The sequence below is a fragment of the Neophocaena asiaeorientalis genome, unplaced genomic scaffold, assembly GCF_003031525.2.
Source record: "Neophocaena asiaeorientalis asiaeorientalis breed wild unplaced genomic scaffold, Neophocaena_asiaeorientalis_V1.1 scaffold19, whole genome shotgun sequence".
NCBI lineage: Eukaryota > Metazoa > Chordata > Mammalia > Artiodactyla > Phocoenidae > Neophocaena > Neophocaena asiaeorientalis.
In genome coordinates this window covers 7396820-7414179 of record NW_020173388.1, presented here as the reverse complement: position 1 = coordinate 7414179, position 17360 = coordinate 7396820, and the positions used below count along the sequence as shown (strand labels likewise).

At 40.6% G+C, this 17360-nt stretch overlaps 1 protein-coding gene across 3 annotated transcripts in view; it reads left to right on the top strand.

The window, feature by feature from the left end:
- Window positions 1-13903, top strand: part of DCUN1D4 (defective in cullin neddylation 1 domain containing 4) — a 68891-nt gene extending 54988 nt beyond the window's left edge. For all 3 annotated transcript variants that reach the window (XM_024746733.1, XM_024746731.1, XM_024746732.1), the window contains 3 exons: window positions 8112-8216; window positions 10389-10491; window positions 10600-13903. In XM_024746733.1, coding sequence (XP_024602501.1) covers window positions 8112-8216; window positions 10389-10491; window positions 10600-10655 — 264 coding nt within the window. In that variant the 3' untranslated portion in view covers window positions 10656-13903. The remainder of the gene's footprint in view (window positions 1-8111; window positions 8217-10388; window positions 10492-10599) is intronic.
- The last annotated feature ends 3457 nt before the right edge of the window (window positions 13904-17360 follow it).

Below are 17360 nucleotides of genomic sequence, written 5' to 3'. Positions count from 1 at the left end.
TGGTGTGCCTTGGCATAATTTTCCTTATGTTTATTCTGGTTAAGGTTTGTTGAGTTTTTTAGGTCTTTGGACTTATAGTTTGTATTAAATCAGGAAATTTCTCAGCTGTTATTTCTTCAAATATTTCTTCTGTTCTCCTCTCTTCCTTCTGGGACTACAGTTGTACCTATGTTAGATGCTTTATATTGTCCCGCAAGCTACTGATACTGTGTTCAATTTTTTTGTTTTTGTTTTCCCTTTGGATAATATTTATTACTATATCTTCTAATACTAATCTTTTCTTCTGCTAATCATAGTAGCCCCAGTATATTTTTCATTTCAGATACTATATTTTTCATCTCTAGAAATTCCATTTGTATCTTTTTATATCCATTTCTCTAATCATAATAATATTTTCTTCTACCTTCTTGAACATCTAGAATGTGTTTATAACATCTGTTTTAACAGCATTGTCTTCTGGTTCCGTCATATCTGTCATTTCTATATCTCTTTCTCTTGGTTAAAATTTTTATCTTGGTTGTGGGCGATATGTTACCGCTTCTTTGCATTCCTAGTAGTTTTTTTTTCTGTTTTTGTTGGATGCTGGGTATTGTGAGTTTTATGTTGTTGGTTGCTGGGGTTTGTTGTATTCCTTTAAATAATGTTGGATTTAAATTTTTTTCTGGTATATAGTTAAGTTACTTGGAATCAGATTGATCCTTTGAAAGGACTGGTGCAGAGCAGCCTCAGCCTAGGGATGACTTAGCCCCACTAGTAAGACAATAATACCCTTCTGAGGATCCTATCCAAGGCCCTACGTATTATGAGATTTTTTCCACTGTGGCTGGTGGAAATAGAAACTATTCCCAGCCCCATGTGAGCTCTGGCAACTTCTGTGTACTCTTCTGCAGTGATTCTTTCCCAGACTCAGGTAGTTTCCTCTCACATGTGCACAGACAAGTCCTCATCCAGCGGCTGGGGAGACATTCTGCGGGTCTCCAGGTCTCTCTCTGCAGCTCCCCCCTTGCTGGTATTTTGCCCCACCAATTATATACCTCCTTGAACTCCACCAACTCTGTCCTTTCCAACTCAGTTGGTTGGGGTTCCACTGGGCTGGGGCTGGGTCCCCCTCCTGTGTTGTGGCCTGGAAGCCACCCCCGCACAGTATGCTGTTGTCACTGGGGACTTATCCTTTTTCTCAGGGGCCACTCCTGTTCTTCACACTGACCAGTGGGTGAGAGCCATTGTCTCATGTGTTTTGTTCAGTTTTCTGGTCATTTGACGTGCACGGGGGGTGGGAATCTGGTTTCTCTAACTCTGTCTTGGTTGGAAGCAGAATTCAACCCCCCACCCCCTTCTTCCCTCCAATCCTTTTCTTTTCCTACTAGAAAAATGACTCGTAGAGGTAATAACGCATAATTACACAGCAGACCTTTTAAAATTAAACTTTTAGTAAGAACTGAACTTTGTTATAGTTTTTGTTTGTTTTGCGGTACGCGGGCCTCTCACTGCTGCGGCCCCTCCCATTGCGGAGCACAGGCTCCGGACGCGCAGGCCCAGCGGCCATGGCTCACGGGCCCAGCCGCTCCGCGGCACGCGGGATCCTCCCGGACCGGGGCACGAACCCGCATCCCCTGCACCGGCAGGTGGACTCCCAACCACTGCGCCACCAGGGAATCCCTGTTATAGTTTTAATATCCTAAGTACTCTCCATTGGAAATAACAATGACATATGTTAAATATTCTGAATTACCCTTTAATATTACCAGGAAAGAAACTGTAGTACCAGAAAGTGATAAAATGCCCCTTTTAACATCTCTCCACCAAAATTATAATCCTAAGAGTGTGATTGTTTTCCCCTCACCTTAGAACCTTGTAGGCAATTAAAAATAGTACTTAGGGGCTTCCTGGTGGCGCAGTGGTTGAGAGTCCGCCTGCTGATGCAGGGGACACGGGTTCATGCCCCGGTCCGGGAAGATCCCACATGCCCTGGAGCGGCTAGGCCCGTGAGCCATGGTCGCTGAGCCTGCGCGTCCAGAGCCTGTGCTCCGCAACGGGAGAGGCCACAACAGTGAGAGGCCCGCGTACCGCAAAAAAAAAAAAAAAAAAAAAAAAAATAGTACTTGGTTGTAAAGTTATATTATTTTTCTCCTGATTTTACTTTGACTTGAACTTATGTGTAGTCTTAGGGATGGCAGAGAATCGTGAAACTTGAGAGTTGAAAGAAACCACAAGAGGACACTTGGTCCAGTCTTGTCACAATGCAGACAACAAGGCTGAGGGCCAGAGAGGAGGGGACAACACGAGGGCCTGGGCTCTGCCCCTGAGTGCAGACCGTGTCCTCTCCATGGAGCCACACCACCTTCCTGACTCAAACTGTCCACCGTCCTGTGGTGTCCTGTTCCAGGAAGATGGTGGGGTAGAGACTCAAGAGCTGAAATGGCCAGTTCCTTCTACAAGTGGAATTTTGTCTGAGTACTTTTATGCTTAGCGTTTTCCCCCTAATGTAGATTTTATTTATTGTATAAACAAATATGGTTGTGTGAATTCCTTAAGTAAAACAGCCATTTTTGCCTTGACTCCTTTAAAAGGACCTAGTGAGAATAAGATTGGACAAATAGAATGAGATAAAAAGACTAAATATAGTGAATTTTTTGGTTGATCTGGGACTAGTTATTAAATATGAGTTAAATTTGTTTTTTCTACATTCTCTGGGGCAGAGACAGGGTACTGTGCTGAAAGCCACAGAGAGTTGCCTCTTGGGGTTCTGAGAAGGATGAATGTTGGGCTGAGTGAAGTGCTGATAGCAGCAGCATCTTGGCATCTGGCTGAGAGTGGACACCATGAATTGACGGTGATGCTGCTATCGGAGATCTTCCAGCAGTGCTGCATCCGACAGCCTTGGTGTAGGAAGGCGAGAATGATGGGGAGGACTGAGGCAAGGCCTCAGTGGGCTCGGAAGTGGGGTTGGGGAGATGGGAGCTGAGTGGAGCCCTCCCACGTGACTGAGGTGGAGAATTGTTGGATGGAGAGAAGGGAGGCCTTCACAGGGAGGCCTTCAGGGTGAAGGAGAGGAAGGGCAGTGAGCAAGAGAAGAATGGGAGATTCCTCTAGGGGCAAGTCCTTGTTTTTCATTACTTGCAGTAAAGCTTGAAGAAGTTGTAACGGAGGGTTTTGTGGAGGCCGAAGGTACCAGTGGGAATCCCCCTTCCTGAGAGGTGATCCTGTGACAGTTAATCTCTTGTTACAAGTCAGTCCTCACAGCCTGTCCCTTGATGCACCCACTTTTCCAGGTACCAGTGCTTTTATTTAGTTTCTGAGGAGGTGTTTCAAGAAAGTGTAAGAGGTCACAGGTGAAAGCCAAGGTCTACGTCGCTTCCATTTAATGGAATGGTTGTGGGTGTTACTCATAGAATTTGCGAAGGAATATTTTGCTGGGTCTTGTGTTCAACACCCCCTGTTATCAGAGAACTCTGCCTGGCTCTAATCTGACATCTGCTCTGACCATTTGATTCATTTTCTCTTCTAACCTGAGTCAGTTTCTTATTTCTTAACCGATGTGTTTGTCTAATTTCCCTTTCCACACAACCGCCAACGCACCAGACACACACACGTACCTACTCCTCTCCGCTTCTACCTTGTACTTTCATTGTAAATTATGAGGAAAACAGAAGGTGGGCCTGGGCGAGGACAGAAGTAGGAAGAATATGTGGTCATCTTATCTGAGGTCTGTTACCCTGGACATCTTGTCAGCTTTACCTTTAAGGTTACTGTTTGGTTATTGCCCAGATTTGCTCAGCAGTTGTTTGTAAAGTGAATTGGGCTGTGTGTCTCTTAACATTGAGAGCTGTCTTCCCCCCTTCCTTCTTGGGGAGGTGGATTGGTGGTACACGATGAAATGCTCAGGCTTGGAATCAGACTCCTGGTTCAAGCCCCAGCTCTTATCGATTGTCATTTCATTCCTGTGCCTCAGTTTCCTTATTTATAAATTGGGGATTATAACAATGCCTATCCTAATACGGTTGTTGTATTAAATGAGTTTGAAGTATGAGGCACTTAAAACAGTTTCTGGCTCAGTTTAAGTTCTCAGTAAAAGTTAACCACAGAATTAGAAATAGTTGTTGAATTATTCTTCGCTGACATTACTTAGGTTTCAAATAATAATTTACCTTCCAAGAGTAGTGCATATAGTAATAGAATCTATGCCAAACAAAACACTGTGGAGAGGCTATGCCTGTTGGCAGATCTTTCTTTTTCTTTTGTTTTAAAGGAATTGTCAGTAGTTGAGCTTAATCAAGTAATTGCCTTGCAAACATTGTTATTTGAAAACTATGCTGGGGTAAGTTCTAAGAGCATCATGGTTTAGTTTCACTTTTCCCAGTGGGAGGGCACTCATGGGTTTTATGACCTTTTTGCTCATTTTTAATGTGTGTTAAAAAAAAAAAACTCTCATTCAAAAAACTGATTTGCTGTATTTTCAGCTTTGTAAACAACCACTTTAAGATTTGAGTTCTTTAGCGCTATTTTTGCCTTATGTTTGTTGAACTGTGGTAAGGAAGACTGCATTTTCTCTTTCTATTTTGTAATCCTGTGGTCTCAAATGAGAGTTCCGTGACCTATATTACAGGTCTTCAGTGAAGACCTTTTGATTTCATGTACTGATTTATGACTTGGTTGTCGCCATTTAAAATGTTTGTGATCATGGGCATTTATATACTGTTTCTCAAGTTCATCTAGTCTCTCTCGAAAATCTTAAGGATTTCTTTTTTAATGTTGAAGATTTTTTCTTTATAATTTTAGTAATTCAACATTCCCCTTTTCAAGTGCAAGTCTTTAAGCTATTAAAACTGTGAAAATTTGAAGTAGATCATTTGACACAAGGGTCGATGATACAGCATATCTGGATACCTAGATGTTTGAAGATTAATTTTTGTAATATATTTATATTTGCTTATTGACAATTAACTGTTTAATTACTTTGATTCAGTTTGTGTCATTGGTGCCATTTAAGAAAAATATGCTTAGTTTTCACATCTTGCAGGAAGACCTGTGTTGGAACAGTCTTACATAAACAAAGGCAATATTTGTTTTCATGTTTGAACGTCAAATCAGAACTTGGTAAAACTTCATAATTCTCTACTCTGCATTAGGTGTTAGTAGTCTTTAGCTTGAGTAGTGCATTCCATATACGAAACATAACTTCATAGAATATTCAGAGAAGGATCCTTTGGTCTTGCAGCTGCAAAAAAGAGGACTGATCTCATCTGTAACTGAATTTTAAAATCTGTGTTTAGGGAAGACCACAAGGCAGAATCTAGTTGTGTATTGTAGGGGGTTAGTACATCTTTGGTGTGTGCATAGAACCTGTTCAGTTCCTATTATTATTTGAAAAATAAAATTGCTTTTTATTTTGTTATCTTAGAAAATGAAAGTTGGGTTAAGAGTCAGGCAGGGAGAAAAGTTTCACTTCTTCTCCCTTAACCTCAGTGGGCCTTCTGGGGATGCTTATTGACTCTGGACAGCCTGTCTCAAGGTACTTTCTGCTTAAATTCTGACCTGGAGATGCAGAAATCTGCCTCTCGCTCCATGGTGCTCCACGAGCAGAGTCCACAGCGTTGGTGTTGACAGTGTACTATTTGAATTTCCTGCGAGGGGTTTCTAGATGTCTTTGCTGTATTCCTTGAATTTGTTAAGGTGATTTTTTTTTTTTTTTTCAATACTTGTAATGTTGATGGCTGCTTCATAGCATTCTGGGAGATTCATTTCACTTTTAATTGGGAAGCCCTTTGAGAATGCCATTAGGATCATTGTCAGAGAACCCCCTGGGCATGTCTCCATTTTGCTGTTCAGTAGCTGTTTGCTCTGGGGTCTCTCAGCTGTGCTGTCCCCAGGAATTCGGAATGCCCCCAGTCATGGTCATTTGCACGTAGCCTCACATCCACCCACAGGCAATGTTGGTTATCAGCGAGATGCCACTGTTGAGATCGAGAGTGCATCCATAATATCTCTCTCTTATTTGCTAGGCAGAAGATGGTGTTAGTGATTGCGAGCTGCTGGCTGGCACCCTTGCAGAGCAGGAGTAAGTGAGTGCTGTTCAGCTTTCCAGTCCTGTGAGTCTGATGCCTTTCATCCATGTTTTGGCATCGCTGCCAAACACATGCATTGAAATCCTTCATGATCATCAGTTTGTCAGATGATTGCACTGTTTCAAAGAGTCTGTCCAGGTCCTTTGTATCTTTTTTTTTTGTCACCTTAGTGTATGTCCATTGTGACGGGGACATGGATGATGTTGGAAGAAGGCACAGTATGTTATCAGGGTGAGACTAGCGCCTTTAGGTTGAGTGAAGGATTACGAACTCCTCCAAGGGAGAGCATTTCCAGAGCGCCCGTGCCCTCAGCCCAGTGCTGCCGGAGCTGTTGTTCAGCAGGTGACCTGGGGGCCCGGTCCTGTGGTGCCGCGTGTGTTTTCAACAGTCCCCTCGTTTTCCTTGTGGATGCTCCATAGCGGGGTGTGCCGTTGCTGCCCCACCCACGTGACACGGTGAGAGGAAGCTTTCCGTTTCCTTGCACAGTGCACCGCAGAAGCAAGAGCCCGTGCAGTGCCACAGACCTGTGAGGCTTGGTGGCAGAAGGTGGGCCCCCTCGAGGGCACCTTTCCTGCCGTCGTCCTCTCCACGGAGTGAGTACTGCAGCCCTGAGCAGGATGATATGCGTGGCCGGGGACCGCAGAGCAGGCTGTAGAGAGGAGGCCCCTATTGGCACTGCACTGTGGAGTGGGGGTCCCCCGCCATCCTCAGACTTCAGTTGTGTGGCCAGAACAGGGAAGGCTGACTCGGAGCCATCTGACCTGGTCTGTGGGTGAACGGTCGTTGTGCTGTACCACCAGGACCAAAAGACAGACCCATCACACATCTTCCCGAATCTTCATCTACTTTGTTGGCTGTTGAGTTAGGCCCTTACATTTGCTGTATTGTTTAAGTCCGTCACTTTAAAATTCAGTGTCACGGCCAGAAATTCTCTGTATACTAAAGAGCACTTCACTGTTAGAATCCTTGCGGTAACAATTTTTTGAGGAGGTGTGTGTAGCTGCATATGTGGCTGACAGTGGTGGTCGTGGCATCACCCCGTAATTTGGTGAACATCTAGATTCCACCCCATGTGGGATAGCCAGGCACTTTTCCTTTTCCCTTTGTAGAAAAGTACTTTTGCAAACTTTCTTTGAAGTTGAGATACCACGAGGAGGCTAGCTCTGGATATATAAAGTTTACCACCTAGGGTCCCACGTCCTCTGTCCTTTTGCATAGAAACTGCCCACCTGTAGTTCCCGAATGGAACTTTGTAAGAAAGATCAGTGAAAAATTAGGATTCTTAATTGCGAGTATAAGGAAAATGAGCTTAATCTGCCCATATTCAGGTTTATGTAAATGTGTTTTCTGGATTCCTTATGCAATGTTGTCTTTCACTTGGCTGTTAGTTAGGGGTGTTCTGCTAGATTTCACATCCAGCGACTCCAAGGTAAGGACTGTAACAGGTAGACAGACTGCTTTCTCCCAGAGTGGGGGAGTGAATGCATCCTCTGATTTGGGAAGACCCTCCAGAGCCCCAGCATTCATTATGAGCTCAATTTAACAACATTTTTAGGTTACAAGAAAAACATTTACCAAAGAAATAAAAATTGGTGGAAAAATGATTTTTATCAAGGAAACCTGATTCCTAAGCATGGAATTAGAAACATTTAAACTCCATTTAGTCAAGTTATGGGCTTTGGGATCAGTAATTATGATGTTGATAATAATCATAAATGTCAAACAGCAAGTTACAGATTTTTATTTATCGCATGAAATAATCATATAGAGATTGTTACCATGTAACTAATGTATTTTGCATTAGGGTGATCAATCAGTTGACACGACTCTTTCTCACAGTAAAATTATATAGTACAAAACCGTTTACTCTTCCCACTGTGTCCTGACTACCTCCCCTCCCCCACCTTAGTCTGAATTCAGGGTTTTTATAGTGTATGATAAATGAGCTGTTTACTAATTTTTTGTTGAAGTAAAACAGAAATTTGGATTATTGGGATTTATTATTTGGGGGCACCTGGCTCATCCTTGTTTTTGTTTGTTAAACAGGAAAAGGACCAGCGCAGCCTAGACATAAACACTGCCAAGTGCATGTTGGGACTGTTATTAGGAAAAATCTGGCCCCTTTTTCCAGTTTTTCACCAATTCTTAGAGGTACTAAATTGTTATTTTATGGAATGTATGTTTGCTTGCTTAGAACAACCAAGTATACTTTATTTAACTCTTTTATGTAATTTTCTGTTTGTTGTACTTTTCTGCCTGTAGGAACTGTGGTGATGTAATTGCTGTCAGTGAGCACTTCCCTGCGTTCTGAGTGTGCCCGTGTGTGCATTGCATGTGCCGCATCGCTCCCCAGTACGAACACATCAGAGACAGCGCGGCTCTGTCCTTTCCTCTCTTGTCCCCATTCTAAAAGCTAGTTTTTGTTTAGATTTCCTGCTCTTTATAAAAAGAGTAAGGCAAGATTTACTTTCTTTTGTGGCTTTAGGTGAAGTTCTACTTTTCTGAAGCAAAGGTTAGACGAACAGCCACCTGCCTTCTCACTAAATTAAGTTTGTAATGTATTCTTATCTACGCTTATCTCCAAGTAACTTGGGGACCTAGATCAATCTAAGTGGCAAACTCCTTCAGACAGCATCTCCTGCAGTTAAAATTTTCTTCACGTTTGTGTTAGAAGTAATCCAGCACTTTCCTCTCTCATTGTCGTTCGTTTGCTTTAAGTATTAGCGATAGAAATTTTGAGCTGTTGGTTATTAAGAACTGGCTTTGTTGCAGTGTAGTACCTGCAGGACCTGAAGGAATCTGAGATGTAAATTTGAGTTACATGGGTTGTCATGTCATATAGAGCATCCTTCTTGCCCTCCAGTCCCAGGCCCCTTTAAAAAATGCTTTCTGCTTGAAAGGATGAGGGTGTTGCATCTTTGAGAAGATCCTGGGCCTTCCCCTGACTCCAGCTTCACTCTTGAAATGATCTTCCTTACAACTTACTTGGTGTAATGGTCCAGAAAAACTTCCAACTGATAGGATTCTTTGAGAACTATTATTAAAAATTGCTTTTAGCATTACTAACTGGGACTCCCAAAGAAAGGTATAAAAACTAGTTTTTAATATAAGAAGTACTTGTTTACTTGTACTTGTGACAACCCGTATTTACCGGTGATCTGTTCCAGTTTCTCTGACAGCCTTAAGAAGTGTTAGCTTTGTTTGGAAAATGAGTAGAAACAGGTTCCTGTTCTCAGAGAGTTGGGCAGAATTTGAGCCCGGGTGTGAAGGGTTCTGTAGCTGAAGACCTTGCCGCCAGCAAATTTGACTTCGCACAGTTCCAGGAGCACCATCAACTGTTTCGGTGACTGGGTTTTGCTTTTAGTTGCTTAGAAAGTTAAACTTGTGGTCTGTGCTTTGTTCTCTCTCTTATATTAGTTCGCATTTTTCTTTGAAAAGGGCACAATAATCCTTTCATTTGAGCTTTTCTTGTGTTTGCGTCCCCCAAACCGTTGGTGCAGCTCTCTTTGCTTTTAAGTACTTGTTTTGTTTTCCAGTGTTCCTGATTTTAGTGGCGAGGTTTTTAAACATTGTTGGACTGGGTTTTATTTTTAAATCTTTATACAGGAATACTGTATTTTAAAATATGCATGTGGCATATTTCTTGTCTGGGAGGAAGAGAAAAACTAGTTCATCGCTATTCTGAGTTCTTTTATGATCAGACTCAAGTTCTGAATTATTAGAGGAGTAACCCTTCAGTGGCTAGACCGCCTGGTCCTGAGACCGCTTGCAGCACTTGGCGAGGTCTCGTTGACTCAGCCCACCACTGCGTGCGCTGTAAGCTAACAGTTGGCAGTGAGCATGCCGTTCATGTCAGGGGCTACTAATGGGAGCAACTCTTTATTTAGCACTTACTGTGTGCCAAGCACGAAATAAAGTACTTTACGTGAATTAGAGAAGTTATCTCTTTAAATCCTTGCCACATCTCTGTGGGATAGGAATTATCATTCTTTTACGTAAAAGGGTTTCTGCCAGTTTAGAAATTCCACTTCTGGGGGATGTAAAATTGTGTTTTTTGATGTATTTGTTGTTTTGTGTTGAGCCCCCATAATATTTTTGTAATGAAAATTGTCATCTGAAGCTCCCCTCTTGCTCTCTCTTACCCTTCTCCTAGATTAGTGCTGACTTCCCTGGTGGTCCAGTGGTTAGATTGGCGCTTAGCGTACCTCAGATGGAAAGAGTTAACCTTCGTGAACTTTGTTAAGTTGATTGTTACAGCAGTTGAAACCATCTCATTTGTTAATTGTGTGTGTCAGTAATTCATACTACTTTTCCCTCCGCCAGCAATCAAAATATAAAGTTATTAACAAAGACCAGTGGTGCAATGTGCTAGAGTTTAGCAGAACAATTAACCTTGACCTCAGCAACTACGATGAAGATGGAGCATGTAAGTACGGGGCAGGTGTTCCCCTGCCCTCCCCCCGCCCCTGCACATTTGCTCATCTGCCTCATTGTGAGAAGCCTCATAGCCGTGTTGTTCTCTCTCTCTCTTCAGGGCCAGTTTTGTTGGACGAGTTTGTGGAATGGTATAAAGACAAACAGATGTCCTAGGACTTTATGCATAGCAGCGAGAGAGTCACTGTTACCACAGTTATGTCAACCATTAGCCATAAATTGCTGTTTGTATCCAAGCGCATGCTGCTTTTCTTGCACTGTCTCCCTTTGGCAGGGACGTGTTGGTGTTTGCTATTGAATGGGCCAGCTCTGCTTGCTGTGTAGCATTGTTCTCTTGGAAGGCTGCTTTGCAGTTTGTATTTACACTACAGATTGGTGAATTTGCCAACGTCCTCACTGTGATTATGTGTATATTGCTGTTTAAATTTTGTATATGTGTATAAAAAGAAGAAGCTTCACCTAGAGATTATTTCTGCAAAAATGTATTGTAAAATAATTTTTGTGGCATATTTCTAGTCCCTTTTTTCAGATGAACCAGTTATACATTTATTTGGTCTCAAATGTAGCATTTCAGAAAACAAGACAGAACAACTGTTACCATATGCAAATGTTGCCAGAATTAACCTTATTGTTTAAGAGGCCAACTTTGGAAGGAGGGGGGAGTCATAACTTTTCAGAGGCATATGCCAAATATAATTTGGTTTATTTAAATATTAGCATTTTTAAATGATGGAAGTTAGAATAATTGAACATACAGATACATACTATGCCACAAATCATTTCCACCATGCAGGGTATAGGTTTTGATTTTCTAATGTGAAAGCTAGCGTGGTTTGCCTATAGGTACAGATGAACAAATTAAAATTGCATCTTTTTTTTTTTCATTGGTTTTAAACTTTTGTAAACAACTTTAGCGTGTTTTTTTTTTTTTTTCTTGTGCATTCTTCTAGTCAGTGTTTGGTCTGCTGATGCTTTCTATGCCATTCTTAGTAAAATTTATTTTGCCGCCTCCACGATAACCTAGTGGTTTGCTGGCAGTTTATAACTGCAGAGCACCTTTAGTTGTGGCTTGAATTTTTAGTTAAGCTTTCATGGTGTTTAGTTCTCTAGTTTTGAGGGGGAAAGAACTATACTATAAGTGAGAGGTGTTTTGTTTTCCATTTTTGTTTCTTTCACGCTAGGCTTTTACTGGCAGAATGTCCATTGCAGGCAGTGGACACGACACCACCAGCATTGAGCTAAAATCTCTATTACACCTTTCCTGGAGGGGCCGCTCATCATTACCTGAGTAATGTGTACAGAGAGGTGATAGCCATTATTTATGTGGATGAGGAAACAAGAGTAAACAGGACGGTAGTTTTAGGTTTGTATTTTATGTCTTCTTTTTTTTCCCCCCTTGTCTTACCCTTCTCAAGGAAATGTATAAATAACATGTTTCTCCCTCAACTATCTGGTGCTATTGAATGACTAATTTAGTCCCTAAAGTTTCGTGAAAACACAAAAGTCTAACGACTTAAACCAAGTGAAAGCTAATGGTGCATTTAAACAAGTGAATGCCTAGTTGTGAGCAAACTCCATGATTGAATGTGCAGCGGTTGGAAGAGGTTCCGATTATTTCAAAATCTGGCCCCCAAACCTTTTGGGTCAAATGTGAACCTCTAAATGGCATTAAATGAGTAAAGCACACGGGCAGTGCTACTCTTGACCATGATTTCACAGTTTCTTTGCCAACAGTGTTCAGATTTTCATATATTACTTTTTTCCCTAACTGAACCACCGAAGACAGGAATTTTGTATGTATATACAGTGTGTGTGCATATACAAAATCATGATATGGTAGAATGAAATTACTTCCTTTTTCTACCGAATAGAAAGGTTTGGTTTGCTGTGAAATAAACCAGAAGTTGGAAAAACTCTGTAGTGATTAAGCATACTTAACCATTCCTTGTTGAGAAGTTGTAGACTCCCTTCTACCTTACACATTCACACCAGTTTGCACCAGTTTGCACAAATTCCTATCTGCAAAGCATAGAAGATGTTGAGCAAGCACTGCTCCTGAGACCAACGCGTTGAAAGGGCTTCCGTTCTGACGGGCGCCTGCTACTCCAGTGGCGATTGGCCATAGGCAGGTTCCAATCTGTTGAAAACTTGAGTCATTTTCAAAAGGATCCAATAAAGTTAAAAAATTACACTTTAAAGGCAGCAGTTCTTAAATTTGATCAACTCTAGTTTTGTTTAAAGCAAATATAAATCATAGATGAAATTGGTTTAAAAGGTATTGTTAGAAACTGGAGACTTTTTTAAACACTAAAGCACAGTTAATCCTAAAATAAAAGGATTGTTACAGGGAAGATGTTACATTTTAACCACAATGGACATTTTGATGATAGGGGTTTTGGAAAAGCCAAGTAAAAACTATTTCATGATGTACCTAATATGGAAATAAGTATTCCAAAGGGATAATCTTGCGTATTTAGAGAAGTCCAAGTAATCTTTGAACTCCCTTGAAAAATAAATCTTTGTGACTGCAGAGTGCTTACCCTTGGTTTTCTTGATTCTGTGCAGTTATTTTTAAGGGGAAGAAGAGGGGCCAGGGTAATAAGACACTTTTTCTTAAAAATGTCCCTCAGTTACATAAGCACTTGTTTATGGGTGAATGCCAGGTGAATGAGGGTGCCTTTTTCTGGTTTTTCTTTCTCACCTACGTTTCCCCCCTTTCTCTTTCCATCATGTTTTGAACTCCACGTTGCAATACTCTGTCATAATAGAATGCAACTTTTAGATGTTTACTGCTGCGGTAGGTTGGAAATTTCCTTATTTGATTTGCCATAAGCACCTTCTATAACATTACATGCAGCTTATTTGAAGCATGACCTCTGAATTAAGTTTTTATAAATCTGACTAGACAGACCTCTAGATTCCGGATTAACAACAAACTTCTGTTGCCTCTCAGTCTCCATCTTAACAGTGCTTTTGAAGTTTATACAGAAAGCTTTAAAAGTTAGTTTGTGCCCTTGGTTTTTATTCTTACAACTGCTAAAATACCTCTGTACGCCTTATCTTTTATTCTTTCATACATTGTATAATATATGTATAGAATTCATTAACCAACTGAAAGGTTGGGTGTCTGTAAATGAGACCAAAACGTGGGTTGCTTTTTTTCATGAAGTCATTTCTCTTGGGGGTTACTGTTAGTGAACAGCAGCTAACCTGTAACTGTGAATGCTTCGTGTCGTCAGTATTTGCATTACCTTCATAAACGTGTGCAAGTCCTGTGACTCCCAGCTTAACTGAAATACTGTTATGCCATCTAACTTGAGTACAGCAAACTGGTTTTAGGTTTTAATGGAATTGATGTAAAACGATACCCCATAAATAAAAAGTATTTGTGTTTGGTTTCAGAACTGATTTGTCAATTCTTTCTTCTCTTCTCTGAATTTTTCTTTAAAAATCACTTACGGTAGTTTCAAAGTATTTCGTGTTTTAATCTCTTTTGCTTTTCCCCAACTTTTTATACGGAAAAATTTCAAAGCTACGGAAAAAAACGCAAGAATAACATAATGAACACTCATATACCTATCACCTACGTTTTCCGTTGTTCACATTTTGCCACGTTCTCTGTGCCACTCTGAGAGTGTGTGTGTGTGTATGTGTGTACTTCTCCCTATAGATACAGAGATGGAATTTTTTCTGAACCTAAAGTAAGTTACATCATGACACTCCATATTTTGAAACAAGGGCATTCTTATAACCACAATACACTGCTCACACTCAAGAAATATAACATTGATACAATACTATTACCTAATATACAGTCCAGATGAAAACCTCCCCCTTGGTACCAAGAATGGCCTTGAGAATTATTTTATTTTTAATCCAGGGATAAGCAATGCATTTAGTCGTCATGCATCTTCAGTTTCCTTTAACTTAGAATAGTTCCAGATACAGTATTTTAATAAGACAATACAAACAGTCCTCAGCCAAAGAGGAAAACAAATTAAAATTCTTTTAATAAAATTAAAAATTTACTACTGTGGAGTATTTCTAAACATTGAGCTAATAACCTAGTGCTTACCATGTGCCAGGAGCCAGGTAGAAATGACCATTTTTACTATCTCCAAGGCTACCACCCACTTAGTTTGTAAGTGTGTGTCAGCATTGGTCACCACTTTCTAAAACTGTCCTACACTAGAATCTTACTTCCCTGTGGCGGGGCCTCCAGCTCAGAGTGGATGCCCAGAAAATGGATGAGGAAGGAAGCAAGTCACATGGCCAGGAATTGTCAGGACCTAAGAAACCTCGTGTAGAGATCAGAGAATCCAGGAAGGACTGATACAGATGTTAAGATTTTTAGAAGCTTGAAAGCAAGAGAGGAGGTAGAGAACAAGATTACTAAAAAACAGGAACCAGGTACACACTTTTATTTATTTTTTCTTTGGGGGCCATTTTATTTTCTTTAACATCTTTATTGGAGTATAGTTGCTTTATAATGTTGTGTTAGTTTCTGCTGTATAACAAGGTGAATCAGCTATACATACACATGTATCCCCATATCTCCTCCCTCTTGCATCTCCCTCCCACCCTCCCTATCCCACCCCTCTAGGTGGTCACAGAGCACCAAGCTGATCTCACTGTGCTGTGTGGCTGCTTCCCACTAGCTATTTATTTTACATTTGGTAGTGTATATATGTCCATGCCACTCTCTCACTTCGTCTCAGCTTACCCTTCCCCGTTCCCGTGTCCTCAAGTTGATTCTCTACGTCATCTTTATTCCTGTCCTGCCCCTACATTCTGCAGAACCATAATTTTTCTTAGATTCCATATGTATGTGTCAGCATACAGTATTTGTTTTTCTCTTTCTGACTTACTTCACTCTGTATGACAGTCTCTAGGTCCATCCACCTCACTACAAGGAACTCAATTTCGTTTCTTTTGATGGCTGAGTAATATTCCATTGTATGTATGTGGCATATCTTCTTTATCCATGCATCTGTCAGTGGACTCTTACGTTGCTTCTGTGTCCTGGCTATTGTAAATAGTGCTGCAGGGAACATTGTGGTACATGACTCTTTTTGAATTATGGTTTTCTCAGGGTATATGCCCAGTAGTGGGATTGCTGGGTCGTATGGTAGTTCTACTTTTAGTTTTTTAAGGAGTCTCCATACTGTTCTCCATAGTGGCTGTATCAATTTACATTCCCACCAACAGTGCAAGAGGGTTCCCTTTTCTCCACACACTCTCCAGCATTTATTGTTTGTAGATTTTTTGATGATGGCCATTGTGACCGGTGTGAGGTGATTTGCCTTTCTCTAATGATTAGTGATGTTGAGCATCCTTTCATGTGTGTGTTGGCAATCTGTGTATCTTCTTTGGAGAAATGTCCGTTTAGGTCTTCTGCCCATTTTTGGATTGGGTTGTATTTTTTTGATATTGAGCTGCATGAGCTGCTTGTATATTTTGGAGATTAATTCTTTGTCAGTTGCTTCGTTTGCAAGTATTTTCTCCCATTCTGAGGGTTGTCTTTTCGTCTTGTTTATGGTTTCCTTTGCTGTGCAAAAGATTTTCAGTTTCATTACGTCCCATTTGTTTATTTTTGTTTTTATTTCCATTTCTCTAGGAGGTGGGTCAAAAAGGATCTTGCTGTGATTTATGTCCTAGAGTGTTATGCCTATGTTTTCCTCTTAAGAGTCTTATAGTGTCTGGCCTTACATGTAGGTCTTTAATCCATTCTGAGTTTATTTTTGTGTATGGTGTTAAGAAGTGTTCTAATTTCATTCTTTTACATGTAGCTGTCAGTTTTCCCAGCACCGCTTATTGAAGTCTTTTCTCTATTGTATACTCTTGCCTCCTTTATCAAAGATAAGGAGAGCATATGTACATGGGTTTATCTCTGGGCTTTCTGTCCTGTTCCATTGATCTGTATTTCGTTTTTGTGCCAATACCATACTATCTTGATTACTGTAGCTCTGTAGTATAGTCTGAAGTCAGGGAGCCTGATTCCTCCAGCTCTTTTTTGTTTCTCAACATTGCTTTGGCTATTCGGGGTCTTTTGTGTTTCCATACAAATTGTGAAATTTTTTGTTCTAGTTCTGTGAAAAGTGCCATTGGTAGTTTGATAGGGATTGCATTGAATCTGTAGATTGCTTTGGGTGGTATAGTCATTTTCACAATGTTGATTCTTCCAGTTCAAGAACATGGTATATCTCTCCATCTGTTTGTATCATCTTTAATTTCTTTCATCAGTGTCTTATAGTTTTCTGCATACAGATCTTTTGTCTCCCTAGGTAGGTTTATTCCTAGGTATTTGATCTTTTTGTTGCAGTGGTAAATGGGAGTGTTTCCTTAATTTGTCTTTCAGATTTTTCATCATTAGTGTATAGGAATGCAAGGGAATTCTGTGCATTATTTTTGTATCCTGCTACTTTACCAAATTGATTGATTAGCTCTAGTAGTTTTCTGGTAGCATCTTTAGGATTCTCTATGTATAATATCATGTCATCTGCAAATAGTGACAGTTTTACTACTTCTTTTCCGATTTGGATTCCTTTTATTTCTTCTTCTCTGATTGCTGTGGCTAAAACTTCCAAGACTATGTTGGATAATAGTGGTGAGAGTGGGTAACCTTGTCTTGTTCCTGATCTTAGTGGAAATGGTTTCAGTTTTTCATCATTGAGGATGATGTTGGCTGTGGGCTTGTCATATATGGCTTTATTATGTTAAGGAAAGCTTTACCTTAAATGGGTGTTGAATTTGTCCAAAGCTTTCTCTGCATCTATTGAGATGATCATACAGTTTTTCTCCTTCAATTTGTTAATATGGTGTATCATGTTGATTGATTTGCGTATATTGAAGAATCCTTGC